Consider the following 20,346-nt stretch of genomic DNA (forward strand, 5'->3'; position numbering starts at 1 on the left):
TCAGGGAGATCTGTTGCTACGAAGTCACATTTTAAATCAAGTAACTCCAGTTGCAAGGTCTCTGTTACAGTGCCGTAAACGTTCATAACAGCACCAGTGATACCTCGTATTTGGATTTCAGTTGGAGTTAGCTTGTTCTGAGCCATTGTCCTATCGATCAGTGATACTTGTGCTCCTGTATCGATTACAATGAGACCGTTCACTCCTCCTATGCACCCTTGTACAATTAATTCACTCACACTTTCTTGTGTCAAAGTGGCAACAGCTTTGAAATTCAACTTCGCCTGTCTGAGTCCCGTGTGGTTCAGATTTAATGATTTCTGAGGTTCCCAGCGGCGTGCCTGGGTCCCTCGTTGTGGTTTAACGTGTTCGAAGCTGATCCACGTCCTCCATGCTGATACCCTCTGCTCCTGAAGGTTCCTCCTCTAGCTGCGCCTCTTCCTAATGCTGTATTTCTCATACCCCAACAATTGTTTGCTGTGTGTCCAGGTTTTCGGCAATTTTCACAATAATAGGTAGTTGTTTCACTTTTACTTCTACAATCCCTCTCTTTGTGACCTTTCTTCTTACATGTATAACATACAATATCTACTCGCCTGGATTGGCATTCTCTGGCTTTATGGCCTGGTTTCCCACAAGTGTAACACGTAGTATCGGTGATCGTTCCAAAAACTCGCCTTGTCTTCTCCTCAAATTCGGATGGTCTTTTCTCTAAGTTGTTTAGAGCTATCGCCGTGGTTACAGCTTCTCTGAATGTTTTAGGGAACTTGATCCTGGTCTGCCGTCCTATTTCACCATTTAATCCTCTTACAAAGGCATCCATGGCTCTTCTATCGGCCTCTTCTCTCAGAATTTGGTTTGCTTCAGCGTTGTTTGTAACTCTTAGAGTTTTATCACTGACCCTTTTTACTCGGTCAGAGAACTGCTCAATAGTTTCTCCTCTGTTTTGTCGTATGCTAGCCAATTGCTCGAAGTAGTAATGATCTGGTAGGCTATCGCCGAATCTTTCCATAAAAGCAGCTTTTATTTCTTCTAAAGTTGTTGAGTTTTTACATTTTTCGTCTGACTTTGCAAACTGTAGAGCACTGCCTGTTAGTTTAAGTTTTAAAACTTGAAGTTTTTGAGCTTCACTCCAATTGCTGAGCTCTCCAATTCCTTCGATGTTGTCAAAGAAGGGGGCGACTAGATCTGCTTTCTCTCCATCGTAATGGGCTATACTTGAGACAAGCTCAAATGACGGCTTGCTGTCTGCAAGGGTCATGTCCATCGGGTACGGAGATGTTTCAGTTTTGTTCACCGCGGAGGTAGAAGCGTTGGCTAACGTTTCATCTAGTGTTACTTGAAGCGACCTCACTTTATTCGATATGGCATCAAAGGCGTCTTGGACCTCAACGGTCTTCCCTTCTAGGTGTACAGTGCCCATCGTTAATAATTTAAAAAAAATTTGGTTTTCCTCTTTGGAATACAGTAGCTATACAATTCTCTAGGTTATCAGTGATATTCAATAGTTAAACTTAAACGCTCTAAATGAAATCCCTAAAAGACATTGACAGCAACAATGTGAATAACTAGTTTCCCTATTTTTCAGTAAAATAACTTTTCCCTTTTTTTTTTTCAATTTTCGATAATGGATCAATCAAACAATAAAGTTTTTCGATTTCCAAATGATACCAATCACTAATCGGTAGATTTGAGTTATCAATGGATCAATAGTCTAACAATGCCTCGATATACAAGTATATCAATACTGTAATGTGACTCAATACAGCTGCAATAATATTAAATAATCGTATTTGTTATATGATATACTATGTGCTATTACTTATATACTCTAATAGTTAACCACATTAACTGATATCACTTTGTTTTCAGTATAATTCGAAATTTACCCTTTTTATAAGTCAGCAACAAGTTACTTCCAACAATTATTGCTATTATACTCTTTTACACTTATATTAAAATTTCTACGGGTTTCTTTTTGTATACAGATATTAATGAATTATCAATCAAATTGAACAGTAAGCTAATATAGAATCATTGGCATATCCCTATTTCCAAGCAAATGATTTTAATCAACACGTTATTCTGCTTATATTTACGCTGAAAACATGATGGACTGAATGCCCTGGAGGTGACGACCTGACATGGAGGCTTTGGCAAAATAAAATACTAGGATGTTATCCTTTTAATTTCTCTTATTTAAATAATTCTGAATCTGTTTGTCAATAAAGAAGTTTAATGCTTAAAGCCTGGCCTCAATGCTGCATTCACCATTTATTTCCAAAGCATTTTTGAACCATATTATTTAACCAACTATTTACTAATAATACGTAGTCTAATCTTAGGTTTCGCCAATGATTTAATTTAATTTAATTTAACAAAGTTCCCACTGCTCACCAAATAGTGACAGGGCTGCCATCTCGAAGGCTGTGGATGATCGTGACTGCGTTGACGGAGATGACAACATCTGCGTAGACAGTGGTCGGCAGTTGGTAGTTCCGGTCTGGATCACTGGATGTCCGGTGACGTATGCCCTCCTTGTTCCTTTCTATGTTCTATGATGACGTATGATGATGGCGTCCAACTTCCGCTTCATAGTGTAATGGCGTTGCACATGGTGTAATAAGCACACAGAACTAATCCAAGTCCATCTTCGTTCATATAAGTTGAATTTACTCGAAATTTAGAAATATAACATTGCAATTAATTTGTAAATGAATTTAGAATAGTAGTTATTTGGATAATGGAGTGTAAACTGAAATGTTCTAATAATTTTCTCAACCACGTGGTACACTTCTTTATTTCTTTTAGAGTTCTTTTAAAGTTTTGAAATCATTTTGAAATAATTTGCTGGTTTAATTATCGTATCCCACCGCTGGTCACCACTGTAAGCCCTCCGATATTAGCCAGAGAGGCTCATGGTTAATAAAAGGGATAGCGTTTTGCTGCCACCACCCTAGCTCGTAGGGAAATTTAGAATAGTGGTTGAGAAGGGTCTTGAAATAATTACTCACGTTTCTCCTTTGTTAGAGTCCAATCTATATTCAAAATGCACTAAAACACTCGTAGGCGCACCCAAACTACTATATGTGTACCGGTGTGTTCGCATCTCACTCCACCAAAATAAACTTACTTCACACACTCTACATTGCCAATCCCTCCGCCTACCTCCGAGCCCTCAACTCGACTGCCGACCCGTGCTGACGAGTGCTGACCCTTGCATTTCCTCAGCACGGCCAGTCACCTCACATCACGCGGTTAAAGGGACTTGGGTTAGTCCAGTTAATTTACACACTGTGTAATTACTAAAATACCATCTAAAAATTACTATATTAAAATAGTAGTGTGCGTGCGCGCTACATTTTGTGTGTTTGTCCTTTATGGAATCGTAAACTATTGGACCGATCATTATGAAAATTTGTATGTATATACATTTTTCCACGGAGAAGGTTTATACGATATGCCCATTGATGTAACTCGCCACGAGGCGGCGCTGTAAAAGATAACAATTTTCAAAGCGCCTGCACACTATAAACTGCAATTACGAGACAGTTACGAATATTAATTTGCCATAGACTATTAGAAGGCACTAAGTTAGAATATATGTTTGTCTTTATGATAGATATATGGTTAAACTTAAAGCTTGACTGTTAGACCGCTTTATAATAAAATACATGTTCGTGTATAATGGCTATATAATAAGCATACACAGATTTTCTTGATCGTGACAACAAGGCAAACTCTACATCGGTGTTAGAAATATAATGCACTTGAACCAGAAGTGCAAATACATGGTCAAGGCTTACGTAAAGCGTGCGAAGCCGCGGGAAACAGCTAGTGTTTTATAAAATATACATATAATTGTTTATCCTATTATTCAAAATTAAGTTATCTACGATATAACATTATTGAATTATATGACTAAGTATAAAATTTATACTTTGCTGTTTGGTTCTTTTATTGACTGTTAGTTTAGTATAAGAACAAAAAAACTTTACCGTTAGGAACAACTTTATTCAGTTAATTTTCTTTAAGATAAAATATTTTATGTTCATTGTTTATAAAACAAGGATAAAAAACACAATTACACAAATACATAAAACAATTGCCTGTATAATGACACAGCTGGGATGAGGAAATGTGACAGCTGTTACACAATGTAAAGAAATTGTAGAACACTTATACCAAAGAATTACCGCATAAATATTTGTAGAAAGGTCATATAATGTACATTTGCACAGAAAATCATGATTTTACTTTTATTTTTATGTTTTGTGACTCATAAACATTAAAACAAAAACCCTGCTATAGTTAGCGTGCTCGTCTTTTTTGGCAGGACTAAGTGCTGCATCGTCTTCTTGAACAACGAACTTTTTACAGTTTGTGTTGCAAAATCATTGTGACTGAGATTAATTGATGTAGCCTGTTGGTTAATAACGTCTTGTAACCAAAACAATTATATTGGCTATTGATGAGATAGCAAATTTTGTTCAGATGTATATTATCAAAAAATAACGGTCTGTTACAACATTTTTTAAATAGAAGTATTAATGAATGGATAAGTTATTTATTTTGGAAGGAGATATAACAACTATTAGGTTTTTTCTTACACAACATGTGTCAAACTAAGTATGAGTACTAATTTATTTGTAACTAAAAGAAAAAGCACTTAAATCATGGTGAATAATACAAACAGCTACTTGCTTCATATTTATTCCTGAAGTAAAATAATAAAAACACTATGCAACTAATAATCTAAGCCAATACTTTGGCTCATTGGCTGATTAATAATACATTTGTGATTGAAAAAGTTTGAGGAAATTTTGGTAGGCCTCACCAAAAGTAGGTTTAACTGTAATCAGTATCAGTTATGCCAAAGCGTAATTAAATTAAATTAACATATTTCTGGAATTCACGTGGATTGGTTGAACAAAATTACAAATTTGCTATATAAATACAATTGGTGATTCTTATAACATTTTATTTATTACATTTTTTTAATTTTGTTTAGGTTTTTATTTCTAAGATAGTTGTGAATTTTGATGGTTTCTGAAGTGTAATTGTATTTTTTCTTGAACAGGCCTGGCAGAGCGGGTGTGAACGCCACAGGACGGGGAGTGCTGTCTATGTCTGGCCTCAGTTTCGGTGTTGTGAGAGTCGACCAAGAGAACTCCCTCACCTCCCTCACGCTGCAGGACTGCGGTCAAGTCATGCCTGGCTGTGAGTACAGGAGACAGATCTCTCTCTCGAGTGTTACCATGACAGGCGTTGGTGACAGTTTCTGCTATGAGTTTGTACTGTTGTTGTTGCAGGTGTGATAGTAGTAGTGAAGATGGAGGGACCCTCGTATGTGTGTAAGACTGATGAGGTAGGAGAGATCTGTGTGAGCAGTGAGGCGACTGGCAGCCAGTACTGGGGTCTGGCCGGACTCACCAACTCTACGTTCAAAGTGCAGGCTCTACTGGCTGACGGCAAGCCTCTTAGCGACGCTCTCTACACACGCTCGGGGTCTGCTAGGCTTCCTTGGGCCGGTTAGTATTCACTGAGACTGGGAGAGACAGACTCGCAGAAAAACTCTAGTTTATTCTGTCTGTTAACCAGACTTGTGTTTACTGTTTAAATGCTTGTTTTTGTTCCTGTAGAAAAATTTTAACATTTAAAAAATTGACAAATGAGTTTAAAAATAATCAATTACACAAATTATTTTGGTACAAAAACTGTATTCAAAATTATGTCTCAAACAAATGTTAGTTTTTACTGAAGAATAAAGACCTGACAAAAGCAGAACCTCCATCCAAGAAAGGTTTTTAAGATCGTAGTTGTTACAATGTTGTATTTATATGTGAACTGTAAAGGGAAAAAATAATTTGTACACAGATGGTTTTTATACACTTAGATACTAATGGTTATTTCCCTCTCAGGGAGGTTTGGTGTTTGTGTGCGGCTCGCGAGATGGCTTGATGACAGTAACCGGACGTAAACACAACGCTGACGACATCATCGCAACTGTGCTGGCAGTGGAGCCCATGAAGTTCATCTATCGCGGCCGCATCGCAGTGTTCAGCATCCGTGTGTTACGAGATGAGAGGATATGTGTGATCGCCGAGCAGCGTCCTGACTGCAGTGAGGAGGAGGTAACACCTTATCTTACTGTCACTTTTATCTGCAGAGGTTGGTAACCCCCCCCTCCCTAACTGTCTTCTGTCATGTGTTCCCTAACTGTCTTCAAAAAATATTACTGGCTTGGGAAATAGTAAGGTTTCTTTTTACCAAACTACAAACATTTAGAGGTAAATAAATTCGTAAAATTTATGTAAATATTTGGTGACACTTTTGTAAGTAATAATCTTTTCGCCTGTCATGTGCCCCTAGACAAAGGCCATTATTATATGAAGTGCGTTACCAACAAAGTGTTCCTTATTATAAACTGTAATAAAACACCTGAAGTCAATCTGTATGATGATAAAAATAAAAATATTGTGGGTTGTTAGTAATTCAGAACGAATATATATTGACGTTTAAAAACCATGTCTGTTCCTCAAGTTGTATTTTTTAATTTGTTTTCAGTAAAAGAATTAATACGTCAAAGTTAACAAACAATGCCTTTTCTCCCTGTTTTTGACAACCAAACATTCTCAAAAACCATTGATGACCCTTTGTCAATTTTTGGTCTCACATGGTAAAAAAACCAATAGTCTTAGATCATTGGTTGAAAGAAAATGCATTCTGTTCGATACAAAAATTATTATAAAGTGATATAAGTGACCTTTTAGCCATCATTCGTTTTTAATTACCTACTTTTTATACATGCTATGAATAATGCTTTATGATTAGTTCTCATTTCATGCTAATGACATTTAGCTATTTTTATCTGGAAGTCTATAGGGTTTTTACTGAACTTTCTCACTGGAGTTGTAAACTTTTTAATATTAATTCCAAATATTTTCCAATAAACTTTAATGTCTATAAAATGCAGCCATTTTTTAAAAACTACTAAAAAGCTGGCTAATTAAAAAAATTTTTCTTTAATAAGAAAAAATTCATTCTTTTCTAATGTCCAGTGCCATATATTGTCCAGGGATTACATTTATTGTTTAATTAGTTTTATATCATTTAAAATATAAGCAATGTATGTGTTGGTTAATTGGTTTGATTTTTAAATACATGGTGTTTATTTTATTTTTTCCCAGAGCTATCGTTGTTAATAAAAACTTAATGACTTTATCATGTCTGGTACAATAAGGTAATATTTATAATACTTATAGATAATTTTTGAATTATGTTCTTCTTTCAAATGAATTAAACTCTGCTTGTTAATAATATCTGAATGATTAAATGTTAATTTGTTTATTTAATACAGATAGTAAGATATAATCGGTGTATTCTGAAGAGCATCTTTCATTTGTTAAGAATACCCAAGATTGGACCCCTCACCCTGCTCCTTCCCTCTCTTAAGGACTGTTCGGTATGTAATGTGTACTCTTGATGGTTAATCAACTCCTTTATGGCTTATTTTTTTAATGAGTAAAATTACCTATTTTTAATTTTACACCTAAACACATTTTTTATAATAAATAGAACATTTTTAAAGTATTATCTATTTTGGCTTGAATGTTACATAAAATTTGTTTTTTAAAGTTTTTACCTTAATTTTAAACATTTTTTTTATATAGGCTTTTATTCAATAATACATTCCATAGAGATTTGCAATTCTTACTTGATATATTCTCATCGTCATATTATTGAACACTAACTAAGACATAATCATACTGCTAATGTCAAACCATGTAACAAACCCTCCTATATTGTCATTTGTATAACACGTAGCATTGACAGAACAAACATTTCAGATTATTCTACAAAACTGAACATAAATACTGTAAAAGTACATGTATTTTACCAGTAATTAGGTGTACAATGAGAATATATTTTTATACATTAAGTAATACAACATCAATTTTCACACATGAACCGAATGGCACTCAAGATTCCCTGTATCCCCTTCCTAGAAACAAAAACTTTTTTTGGCTTTTGGTTGTTGGTAGTCGTCAGTTTCTGAAATCAAACACAACTCTGAGTAACATATCATTCCAGGCCATATAAACAGTGATTTCCCAAACCTTTTCCAATTTCAGTGAAATTACTTTATTTTTCTTAGCCATGATGGCTAATTAAATAATAGTAAATAGCTGATATTTTGTTGTGTAATATAATACAATAATTAATTTTAATTGTATAAATTGTTCAGTCAAAGTGAAAGTCGAGTGATAATCCATCAAATGTCAGTCATTCTAGTGATGCAGAGAAAATCTACGTTTAGGCACAATAATGCCATCATCAGGAATGCAGATAAAAAAATGACATCAACCAGCCAGTGGTGTTGTCAAATCACTTAAAATCACTACATAAACACATTTTACATTATGTTCACAATAAGAATACATGCGGCCGAAATTGAGATAAACAACCAAGTGCACTGGTATGTCTACGGAATGGCTAAAGCAAAGCTATTGTGCTGAAATATGTAGATTTTCTCTGCATCACTCTCATGACCGACATTTTATAGAAGGTAAGAACCTTGTTTTAATTGATTCATTCAGTTCAAGTGCAAACAATAAGTTCATGATGAAAATCATCACTGAAAAATAGTTTTTTATAATAAAATTTGGGTTAAAAAGCTATTCTTAACAGTGACTTACATGCAGTTCAGATTCCAATTGATATAGTCATAAACAATAACATTTATTTAACTTAATTACATTTAAAACACACAAACAAAAGTGACGTGTCTGACAAAGATAGCCTTGCTATCGAAAGGCCTTACAAAAATAAAGTTTTTAAGTATTGGTTTGTGTATTTTAAATGTAATTAAATTAATAGCAGCCGATACCAGCTCCATCTTCAACAATAAAATTAATATTAGGGCTAAATTTGGATATACCAACTTTTTAAGAGTTTGTAATGAGGAAATAGTTTTTGTTGGTTTGACAAAATCTATCCTTATACAAAAAAATCAAAATTTAGAAAATTATAAAGGAATTTATGTGATCAGTAATAAAAAGTTGAATTTGGAGCATTCATTTTTGGCAGTATTGTGAAATCGTGATTCAGCTTATATTTAGCATTGAGTGGTTACTTTGAAGGTTTATCAGCATGCTATATGCTGACAAGGAGGAAGATTACTTGCCCTAAAGAGATCTACTGCAGTATAAATGAAATATTGCCATCTGATATACTGTAGATGCATATTCAAACCCCGGAAGAAAAGTACGTGTTATAGTAATAACTGTGAAACTAGGAAACTTGGATGTTGCAGAGTTTCCAGTGGATGTCTCGAGTGTTTGCAAGCAGTTGACTCGATACACCAGGTGGGGCTGTACTGCCTGGCTCTGGTGCCCCCCAACTACCTGCCCAAGACTCCGCTCGGCGGTATCCACCTGAGCGAGTGCAAGCGGCGGTTCCTCGAGGGTACCCTGCACCCCGCCAACGTGCTGCTCTGTCCCCACACTTGCGTCACGAATCTGCCCAAGCCTCGGGAGGTCCACTCAGGTAACAATTCACGGTCCATCGTAGTTAGTCACTTTACATATCCCCGTGTGAATTGTAGACAAGTTTTTTTTACGATTTGTGTTGAATGCATTGCATCACTGAATCATAGCATGACTGAGTATTGATAGCTTGGGTGAATTAAAAAATAGGTAATGGTTATTTTATGTGTAATATTTCTTATTTGTGTATTGGTGTTTTAGTTGAATTAGTGATGGGTTTGATTAAAGTCCATTTTACAGGTTCATAAGAAAACAATTAATTGTGATCAAAATTAAAAAAAAAAATTGTATTTAATCTCATTCTGGTTCCATATAACGGTCTCATTAGATGCATTTACAAAATCTCATACGGAATAATTCAAATAATAATTTTTTTTTTAAATAAAATATTTGAATCCAATTTATAATTTTTTATATGTTTCTGACTGTCCACATTGACATATGAACAAGCTATACTACATTGTGGTTAATTCTAACTTGGCCAAGGTTCAACAAAGAAGAAAGTTATTTAATCACTTAACATTTTCAATTTAAAGTGTTTTTAGACCATCCTAGTGTTCAAAATTGTAATAATGTCTTCGTGAAACTAAAGTTAAATTTTTTGTTTGAATATCATATTTTAATATTGATAGCTGGTAGTAGGTGGTGGTGGGCAATGAAGTATTCAGATACCACCTAAAAGTCAAAACTAAAAATACAAACTCTAGTTATTTAAAATGTACTGTCATTATAAGTATGATATAATAAGTGAATATCACAAAAATAGCAATACAGTACAATCTCATTTATTCATATTAATTGGGATCGGAAGTGGTGTAGATAAACGGGAATCTGGATATGCTGGGAATACATTACAAACCCATTAGATTAAAGAAAATAAAAAGTATATTTGTTACATATAACAGTAAAAGAGAGCCAATTTATTATTTTGTTTTACAGAGAAAACACATAAATCAACAGATAAAAAGAAATGTTTACAGTTTTGTAAAAATCTGTAAAATCAGTTTTTACCTATTGGAGCACCGTGGTAAAGTTTGATCAAATGGTTGCGAGACACTCTGTATATTTCAAAAGACATGAATTAAAACATTCAGTGTTGTATTGTTCTTTCATAACTAACATAACTCATAAGAATTATTACGTAACTTAGTAGGACTTGGGCATGATTTGTGTGACAGTGTTATTGTGACTAATACAACCTGTCACCACACATGTAGTGTGTACTGTAGTGACAGTTGTTGTTGTAACTAATGTGCCCGTGTTGTTGTCGTGTGGCTGGGCTCTCTAGCTACGAACTCTGTTCTAGACGTGGGCCCTGCGTCAGTCATGGTGGGCAACATCGTCCAGGGCAACAGGCTGGCCAGCGCACAGGGTAGGGACATGGGCATCGTGGACGAGGAGTCCGATTCCGCCAGGAAGGTCAGTTACGCTGTCTACTCATCTATCAGAGGAAAATGTAACATTTTCCTGTTAGAAGCCAGGAAATTTAAATTTAGTATATTTCTTATGCATTTTGCTACAAAAAATGCATTAGATTACATGCAAATTATTAGATTACATCTTCACCCTTGTATAAAAAAACCTCAGCACGAAAAGTCTGATTATTTCAAGAGAAATGTCCTCAAAAATAAATGTTAGTTAATAAAATTAATATAACAATTTGTGTGCCTGCCAAATGAGTATTTTATTGTGGATATTCTCAAAATAAGGTTGGCTGTTTTTCTCTAAAAAAAGACAATTTATTTATGTATTTATGAATTATATTTTGTTGGACTAAAAGTGATTGTCCTTTACAACTAAAGCATAGCCAGAATTGATGTTAAAGTGGCAATATTTGTATTAGAAGAGGGTACAAGTAACAACTAGCATACATTAAATGGTATATCAATTATGTTGATTTTGGTACTAAAATATATTATATATATTGCGTACCACCAAAACTGTCCTGAAAATCTAGTGGTAAGTTCTTTAAAGTGGAGTTTAAAACTCTGGTTACATTTCACACCCTGCAATAAAATGAAGTGTTAGGAAATTAAATACAGTTTCAAAATTATTATTTTGTTTCTGAATTAAAAAATGTCGACTGAATCAAGAGTTAAGTTATGGCAATGCCTGTGATGGTTTCAGTATCAATTCATCTCAGAGATCCTGCGGTGGCGAGCTGTCAGCACGTCCGAAACACGTCATATTCACGTTGCTCAATGCCAAGGGCGGGGTGGCTCAGCTACTCTCCTGCTCTCAGTTGCACAAGCGAGCCGAGCGAGTCGGGTCCCTGTTGCTGGAGCGAGCAAAGATCAACACGGGTGATCATGTCGCACTAATCTTCCCTCCAGGCATTGATCTCATTTGCGCCTTCTCCCCCCCACCCCCCCCCCCCCCCACCCCCCCCCCCCCCCACCCCCCCCCCCCCCCACCCCCCCCCCCCCCCACCCCCCCCCCCCCCCACCCCCCCCCCCATTGTTGGCAGTGATCACGGCCATACTAAATTGGAAGGACATTATCACAAAAATAAATAATGTGGAAAAATCTATAAAGCACAAAGTTTGCATTAAATGTATGGTTCTCGATGATAAAATTTATATTTAAAAGCCATTATTTTTTTTTAATGAACCACAAGCCCACACATCCTAACTTGTGTCAATCTCATCTGCACGGATATAAAACACGAACCGCTTAAGAATCAATAAAGGTACAACTTGGCATCACTCGACAACTCCTCGCAGAGATCGATTACACCACAAGCCACACATCCTAACTTGTGTCAATCTCATCTGCACGGATATAAAACACGAACCGCTTTAAGAATCAATAAAGGTACAACTTGGCCATCACTCGACAACTCCCTCGCAGAGATCGATTACACCACCAGACACACATCTTAATCTTGTGCCAATCTCATCTGCACGGATATAAAACACGAACCGCTTCAGAATGAATAAAGGTACAACTTGGCATCACTCGACAACTCCTCGCAGAGATCGATTACACACCACCAGACACACATCCTAACTTGTGTCAATCTCATCTGCACGGATATAAAAACACGAACCGCTTCAGAATCAATAAAGGTACAACTAGGCATCACACTCGACAACTCCACTCCGAGATCGATTACACCACCAGACACACATCTTAATCTTGTGCCAATCTCATCTGCACGGATATAAAACACGAACCGCTTCAGAATCAATAAAGGTACAACTTTGGCATCACACGACAACTCCATTCCCGAGATCGATTACACCACCAGACACACATCCTTAATCTTGTGCCAATCTCATCTGCACGGATATAAAACACGAAACCGCTTCAGAATCAATAAAGGTGTACAACTTGGCATCACTCGACAACCTCCTCGCAGAGATCGATTACACCACCAGACACACATCCTAACTTGTGTCAATCTCATCTGCACGATATAAAAGACGAACCGCTTCAGAATCAATAAAGGTACAACTAGGCATCACTCGACAACTCCACTCCGAGAATCGATTACACCACCAGACACACATCTTAATCTTGTGCCAATCTCATCTGCACGGATATAAAACACGAACCGCTTCAGAATCAATAAAGGTACAACTTGGCATCACACGACAACTCCATTCCGAGATCGATTACACCACCAGACACACATCTTAATCTTGTGGCAATCTCATCTGCACGGATATATAAAACACGAACCGCTTCAGAATCAATAAAGGTACAACTTGGCATCACTCGACAACTCCACTCCGAGATCGATTACACCACAAGCCACACATCCTAACTTGTGTCAATCTCATCTGCACGGATATAAAACACGAACCGCTTCAGAATCAATAAAGGTACAACTTGGCATCGATCGACAACTCCTCGCAGAGATCGATTTACACCACCAGACACACATCTTAATCTTGTGCCAATCTCATCTGCACGGATATAAAACACGAACCGCTTCAGAATCAATAAAGGTACAACTTGGCATCACTCGACAACTCCACTCCGAGATCGATTACACCACAAGCCACACATCCTAACTTGTGTCAATCTCATCTGCACGGATATAAAACACGAACCGCTTCAGAATCAATAAAGGTACAACTTGGCATCACTCGACAACTCCTCGCAGAGATCGATTACACCACCAGACACACATCCTAACTTGTGTCAATCTCATCTGCACGGATATAAAACACGAACCGCTTCAGAATCAATAAAGGTACAACTTGGCATCACTCGACAACTCCTCGCAGAGATCGATTACATCACCAGACACACAACTTGATCACTTACTCCCAACAATTCAATTATGTATACACTTTGCACCAGAAACTTTAAATTATAATTACACATTTCGATGAAATCCTTTCAGACGATTTCTAAGTATAGATGCACTTATATTAATATCAGGGTAAGTTGTAAAATTACATTTTAAAATTCAGTTATTATACACTTAGTCAATTACTTACATGTATATAGTGTAAAAGAAATGTTTTATTAATGGCTCTATCGATAAGTTAAGTAATAAAAACTTAGTGATTATGGGAGAGCACTGAACAAACGCCTACAGGACAGATTACCCCAGGACTTGCACTAACCGTTTCTGTGTGATAAAAGAGATGATCTTCTCAATAACCAGAACGCTGTACCAGTCACTCATTAAGATACGTTGGGAAGGTTCAGATCTGATAACGAAGACTCCTTTTGAACTCAGTTTGAAATATTTTCAACAGCGCTTAAATATTTTGCAAAGTTCTTGGTCCTTATATTAGATGTTTAGTTGGCTGAATAATAGTGGGAAAGTTGAGATCCTTTAACGCTTGGTTCGATCCGTAAGGTGCCGACTCCAATTGAAAAATGGCCTAGAATGCTCAGGGATGACTGACTACACTTGCACTGTTAAGAGATCGCGCCAAACCCACCAGTTCTATCACTCTTAATTTAAGCGTGCCTGCTATAATGTACTGTTGTAATAGCAAACATAAACCGATCTGTAATTCGTATTAGTATTAACTCCGTCAATGGAAAACAATAATTTACTGTTTAATGTCTTGGTTGTTTTTAAATACATTAAACTTTTAATGTTCTCGTAAAATCAACCAAGGATAGCATCACAAAATTATAACAGATCAACATAACTTCTTTCTCCACATACTAGTTCGTTTTCAGATTCTAGTTTGTGCTTTCTTACTGATCAAGCGTGGTTCCTTGACAATGTTTTCCAATACAAAATCTATAACCATTCAAGAGAAACCATGACCTTCCATATAAACAACAACTCAATACCAAAATTCATTTGCTTGACAGGGATTTGAAGAGAAAAGGCACCGATTACTTATAGATGCGATTGTACAAGAATATTAGGAGCCAAATTAATTTTATTAGAAGTCCAGCTCTACTGTTGAAAAACATTAATAAAGTTGTTTTATTAAACTAATTTCACTAATGAAATTGGTGTAGAATATTTTAAATTGTTAATTAACAGCTCCCTCGCAAATTTAACGAATTTTCGATTAAATCAATATAAGAGTCTCTATCCATTATTATCTTGGTAACAACACACTAAAATTACTTCTAAGTAAATTAAATTAGATTAATTTTTATGACAGACCATCCGGAAACAGGGTTAATTTAGCTGTATAACTTCTATGAACGACGCTGTTATCCATTTATCTAAGGGACGATATGGGGCCAGCAGGGCAAACGATACAGCGACTTCCAGCGTCCGTGACACACATCCACTAAATATCGTGTATCACTAGTACAATATAACTGACTACTGCTGAGCGTTCAACTCGTACAGTGGCACACATCCGCCATGTATCGTGTAGCACTAGTACAATAATACAACTGACTACTGCTGAGCGTTCAACTCGTACAGTGGCACACATCCGCCATGTATCGTGTAGCACTAGTACAATAATACAACTGACTACTGCTGAGCGTTCAACTCGTACACTGATACACATCCGCCATGTATCGTGTATCACTAGTACAATAATACAACTGACTACTGCTGAGCGTTCAACTCGTACAGTGGCACACATCCGCCATGTATCGTGTAGCACTAGTACAATATAACTGACTACTGCTGAGCGTTCAACTCGTACAGTGATACACATCCGACATGTATCGTGTATCACTAGTACAATAATACAACTGACTACTGCTGAGCGTTCAACTCGTACAGTGGCACATATCCGACATGTATCGTGTACCACTAGTACAATAATACAACTGACTACTGCTGAGCGTTCAACTCGTACAGTGGCACACATCCGACATGTATCGTGTATCACTAGTACAATAATACAACTGACTACTGCTGAGCGTTCAAACTCGTACAGTGGCACACATCCGACATGTATCGTGTATCACTAGTACAATAATACAACTGACTACTGCTGAGCGTTCAACTCGTACAGTGATACACATCCGCCATGTATCGTGTATCACTAGTACAATAATACAACTGACTACTGCTGAGCGTTCAACTCGTACAGTGGCACACATCCGCCATGTATCGTGTAGCACTAGTACAATAATACAACTGACTACTGCTGAGCGTTCAACTCGTACAGTGGCACACATCCGACATGTATCGTGTACCACTAGTACAATAATACAACTGACTACTGCTGAGCGTTCAACTCGTACAGTGGCACACATCCGACATGTATCGTGTATCACTAGTACAATAATACAACTGACTACCGCTGAGCGTTCAACTCGTACAGTGGCACACATCCGACATGTATCGTGTATCACTAGTACAATAATACAACTGACTACTGCTGAGCGTTCAACTTTTACAGTGATACACATCCGCCATGTATCGTGTATCACTAGTACAATAATACAACTGACTACTGCTGAGCGTTCAACTCGTACAGTGATACACATCCGCCATGTATCGTGTATCACTAGTACAATAATACATCTGACTACTGCTGAGCGTTTCAACTTAATACAGTGATACACATCCGACATGTATCGTGTATCACTAGTACAATAATACAACTGACTACTGCTGAGCGTTCAACTCGTACAGTGGCACACATCCGACATGTATCGTGTACCACTAGTACAATAATACAACTGACTACTGCTGAGCGTTCAACTCGTACAGTGGCACACATCCGACATGTATCGTGTATCACTAGTACAATAATACAACTGACTACTGCTGAGCGTTCAAACTCGTACAGTGGCACACATCCGACATGTATCGTGTACCACTAGTACAATAATACAACTGACTACTGCTGAGCGTTCAACTCGTACAGTGGCACACATCCGACATGTATCGTGTATCACTAGTACAATAATACAACTGACTACCGCTGAGCGTTTCAACTCGTACAGTGGCACACATCCGACATGTATCGTGTATCACTAGTACAATAATACAACTGACTACTGCTGAGCGTTCAACTTTTACAGTGATACACATCCGCCATGTATCGTGTATCACTAGTACAATAATACAACTGACTACTGCTGAGCGTTCAACTCGTACAGTGGCACATATCCGACATTTATCGTGTACCACTAGTACAATAATACAACTGACTACTGCTGAGCGTTCAACTCGTACAGTGGCACACATCCGACATGTATCGTGTATCACTAGTACAATAATACAACTGACTACTGCTGAGCGTTTCAACTCGTACAGTGGCACACATCCGACATGTATCGTGTATCACTAGTACAATAATACAACTGACTACTGCTGAGCGTTCAACTCGTACAGTGGCACACATCCGACATGTATCGTGTATCACTAGTACAATAATACAACTGACTACTGCTGAGCGTTCAACTCGTACAGTGGCACACATCCGACATGTATCGTGTATCACTAGTACAATAATACAACTGACTACTGCTGAGCGTTCAACTCGTACAGTGATACACATCCGCCATGTATCGTGTATCACTAGTACAATAATACAACTGACTACTGCTGAGCGTTCAACTCGTACAGTGATACACATCCGCCATGTATCGTGTATCACTAGTACAATAATACAACTGACTACTGCTGAGCGTTCAACTTTTACAGTGGCACACATCCGACATGTATCGTGTATCACTAGTACAATAATTACAAACTGACTACTGCTGAGCGTTCAACTTTTACAGTGATACACATCCGCCATGTATCGTGTATCACTAGTACAATAATACAACTGACTACTGCTGAGCGTTCAACTCGTACAGTGGCACACATCCGACATGTATCGTGTAATCACTAGTACAATAATACAACTGACTAATGCTGAGCGTTCAACTCGTACAGTGGCACACATCCGCCATGTATCGTGTATCACTAGTACAATAATACATCTGACTACTGCTGAGCGTTCAACTCGTACAGTGATACACATCCGACATGTATCGTGTATCACTAGACAATAATACAACTGACTTATGCTGAGCGTTCAACTCGTACAGTGGCACACATCCGTCATGTATCGTGTATCACCAGTACAATAATACAACTGACTACTGCTGAGTGTTCAACTTTTACAGTGGCACACATCCGTCATGTATCGTGTATCACCAGTACAATAATACAACTGACTACTGCTGAGTGTTCAACTTTTACAGTGGCACACATCCGTCATGTATCGTGTATCACCAGTACAATAATACTACTGACTACTGCTGAGTGTTCAACTTTTACAGTGGCACACATCCGACATGTATCGTGTATCACCAGTACAATAATACAACCGACTACTGCTGAGCGTTCAACTTTTACAGTGGCACACATCCGACATGTATCGTGTATCACTAGTACAATAATACAACCGACGACTGCTGAGCGTTCAACTTTTACAGTGGCACACATCCGACATGTATCGTGTATCACTAGTACAATAATACAACTGACTACTGCTGAGCGTTCAACTTTTACAGTGATACACATCCGCCATGTATCGTGTACCACTAGTACAATAATACAACTGACTACTGCTGAGCGTTCAACTCGTACAGTGATACACATCCGACATGTATCGTGTATCACTAGTACAATAATACAACTGACTACTGCTGAGCGTTTCAACTCGTACAGTGGCACACATCCGACATGTATCGTGTATCACTAGTACAATAATACAACTGACTACTGCTGAGCGTTCAACTCGTACAGTGATACACATCCGACATGTATCGTGTATCACTAGTACAATAATACAACTGACTACTGCTGAGCGTTCAACTCGTACAGTGGCACACATCCGACATGTATCGTGTATCACTAGTACAATAATACAACTGACTACTGCTGAGCGTTCAACTCGTACAGTGATACACATCCGCCATGTATCGTGTATCACTAGTACAATAATACAACTGACTACTGCTGAGCGTTCAACTCGTACAGTGGCACACATCCGACATGTATCGTGTATCACTAGTACAATAATACAACTGACTACTGCTGAGCGTTCAACTCGTACAGTGATACACATCCGACATGTATCGTGTATCACTAGTACAATAATACAACTGACTAATGCTGAGCGTTCAACTCGTACAGTGGCACACATCCGACATGTATCGTGTATCACTAGTACAATAATACAACTGACTACTGCTGAGCGTTCAACTCGTACAGTGATACACATCCGCCATGTATCGTGTATCACTAGTACAATAATACAACTGACTACTGCTGAGCGTTCAACTCGTACAGTGGCACACATCCGACATGTAATCGTGTATCACTAGTACAATAATACAACTGACTACTGCTGAGCGTTCAACTCGTACAGTGATACACATCCGACATGTATCGTGTATCACTAGTACAATAATACAACTGACTAATGCTGAGCGTTCAACTCGTACAGTGGCACACATCCGACATGTATCGTGTATCACTAGTACAATAATACAACTGACTACTGCTGAGCGTTCAACTCGTACAGTGGCACACATCCGCCATGTATCGTGTATCACTAGTACAATAATACAACTGACTACTGCTGAGCGTTCAACAACTCGTACAGTGATACACATCCGACATGTATCGTGTATCACTAGTACAATAATACAACTGACTAATGCTGAGCGTTCAACTCGTACAGTGGCACACATCCGTCATGTATCGTGTATCACCAGTACAATAATACAACTGACTACTGCTGAGTGTTCAACTTTTACAGTGGCACACATCCGTCATGTATCGTGTATCACCAGTACAATAATACAACTGACTACTGCTGAGTGTTCAACTTTTACAGTGGCACACATCCGTCATGTATCGTGTATCACCAGTACTACAATAATACAACTGACTACTGCTGAGTGTTCAACTTTTACAGTGGCACACATCCGACATGTATCGTGTATCACTAGTACAATAATACAACCGACTACTGCTGAGCGTTCAACTTTTACAGTGGCACACATCCGACATGTATCGTGTATCACTAGTACAATAATACAACTGACTACTGCTGAGCGTTCAACTTTTTACAGTGGCACACATCCGACATGTATCGTGTATCACTAGTACAATAATACAACTGACTACTGCTGAGCGTTCAACTTTTACAGTGATACACATCCGCCATGTATCGTGTACCACTAGTACAATAATACAACTGACTACTGCTGAGCGTTCAACTCGTACAGTGATACACATCCGTCATGTATCGTGTATCACTAGTACAATAATACAACTGACTACTGCTGAGCGTTCAACTCGTACAGTGGCACACATCCGCCATGTATCGTGTATCACTAGTACAATAATACAACTGACTACTGCTGAGCGTTCAACTCGTACAGTGATACA

At 37.7% G+C, this 20,346-nt stretch overlaps 1 protein-coding gene across 1 annotated transcript in view; it reads left to right on the forward strand.

Moving 5' to 3' along the window:
* Positions 1 to 11,910, forward strand: part of LOC124353510 (disco-interacting protein 2-like) — a gene marked incomplete at its 3' end in the record, with an annotated part of 307,439 nt that extends 295,529 nt beyond the window's left edge. Inside the window, 9 exon segments of the mRNA XM_046803412.1 lie at positions 5,081 to 5,220; positions 5,313 to 5,506; positions 5,508 to 5,531; positions 5,922 to 6,134; positions 9,317 to 9,340; positions 9,342 to 9,549; positions 10,855 to 10,967; positions 11,676 to 11,711; positions 11,713 to 11,910. Coding sequence (XP_046659368.1) covers positions 5,081 to 5,220; positions 5,313 to 5,506; positions 5,508 to 5,531; positions 5,922 to 6,134; positions 9,317 to 9,340; positions 9,342 to 9,549; positions 10,855 to 10,967; positions 11,676 to 11,711; positions 11,713 to 11,910 — 1,150 coding nt within the window.
* Between the last annotated feature and the right edge of the window lie 8,436 nt (positions 11,911 to 20,346).

The sequence above is a fragment of the Homalodisca vitripennis genome, chromosome 1 (assembly GCF_021130785.1).
Source record: "Homalodisca vitripennis isolate AUS2020 chromosome 1, UT_GWSS_2.1, whole genome shotgun sequence".
NCBI lineage: Eukaryota > Metazoa > Arthropoda > Insecta > Hemiptera > Cicadellidae > Homalodisca > Homalodisca vitripennis.